Source organism: Pteropus alecto, unplaced genomic scaffold (assembly GCF_000325575.1).
Source record: "Pteropus alecto unplaced genomic scaffold, ASM32557v1 scaffold538, whole genome shotgun sequence".
In the NCBI taxonomy this organism is placed as follows: Eukaryota; Metazoa; Chordata; class Mammalia; order Chiroptera; family Pteropodidae; genus Pteropus; species Pteropus alecto.
In genome coordinates this window covers 327,446-328,722 of record NW_006440657.1, presented here as the reverse complement: position 1 = coordinate 328,722, position 1,277 = coordinate 327,446, and the positions used below count along the sequence as shown (strand labels likewise).

Sequence of the window (1,277 nt, the reverse complement as noted above, 5' to 3'; positions counted from 1 at the left end):
CGTTCTCCGTTCCCCGTCCCCAGTCCTCCATTTTGGTGTCTGGCGAGCTCTGGGAAAGAATTCTGGGAAGGGAAAAATGGTGGGCTTGGGGGGAAGGAGGGAAAAGGAGAACAGGAGGGAAGGGCTCGAATTGGAGGCCCGCTAGAGGGCGCACGACTCTCGTAAGGGGGAAAAAAATTTTAAACCTTTGCTATCAGGGCTCTGAATCCTACTGGTTAGTGCACCAAAGCATTTAGTCTCTCCTTGCCTTTGTCTTACTTGTGTTCAAAGAAAAACAACCAGGAAAAAATCTCATCATGGCAAATATCCACCAGGAAAACGAAGAAATGGAGCAGCACATGCAGAATGGAGAGGAAGACCGCCGTTTGGGAGGGGTCGAAGGCCACCAGCCAGCAGGAAATAATAGACGGGGACAGGCTCGCCGACTTGCCCCTAACTTCCGATGGGCCATACCCAATAGGCAGGTCAATGATGGGATGGGTGGAGATGGAGATGATATGGAAATGTTCATGGAGGAGATGAGAGAAATCAGGAGAAAACTTAGGGAGCTGCAGTTGAGGAATTGTCTGCGTATCCTTATGGAGGAGCTCTCTAATCACCATGACCATCACGATGAATTTTGCCTTATGCCTTAACTCCTGCCATTTTCTGTGAGAATAATACTGTGATTCCCACTGTTGTTTTCTTATTTCTTACATTTCCTGATACTGCCTTTACTGATCTGTTTGCTGTGAACCTTATGTTCATGTGTCAGGTGGGTTCTGTATTACCAGCTTCTAATCTGAGATTGCCTTGACACCCAGTCTTAAGTTTCTGTCAACAGTAGTTTCACCCATTTGCATGGAAAAAATGTAAAGTTAATAAAGCAATTGAAAAGCAATTTATACATTTATTGTCTTATTAAAAAACATATACGAACCCTCTAAAAAATCTGAATCAAATCCCCAGGGTGTTAACTGGGGCACGTTTCTCTGTGGTCAGATAATATGTGAGTCCTTTTCCTTTAATTATCGAGTTTTAGAAGCAATGAAAACAATTTTTCAACGGGTCTGTGAATGTAGTACAGGTACATAATAACTGGTTCAACAAACTTAAAGAAGAGTGAACTTTATCTTCAAGGCTAAGCTGGAGGAATAAACCCTTTAGTACAGATGCATTCCTTTAAAGAATCAGTCTTCTCTACTGTAAAATGGAGAATAATGCTTGCTTTACAGGGCTGCTGGGTGGAATAGATGAGGTGTGGAACTCTGTTGGGCTACTTCCTGTGCACTCCCCAG

At 43.5% G+C, this 1,277-nt stretch overlaps 1 protein-coding gene across 1 annotated transcript; it reads left to right on the top strand.

The window, feature by feature from the left end:
- Positions 1-28: 28 nt before the first annotated feature.
- On the top strand, positions 29-884 carry BEX3 (brain expressed X-linked 3). The gene has a single exon (XM_006917892.2). The coding sequence runs from the start codon at positions 297-299 to the stop codon at positions 633-635; it is 339 nt and encodes a 112-aa protein (XP_006917954.1). The 5' UTR covers positions 29-296; the 3' UTR covers positions 636-884.
- The last annotated feature ends 393 nt before the right edge of the window (positions 885-1,277 follow it).

Excerpts from the sequence above, each read along its gene's own strand:
- BEX3 (XM_006917892.2), top strand. The coding sequence starts at position 297 with ATGGCAAATATCCACCAGGAAAACGAAGAAATGGAGCAGCACATGCAG.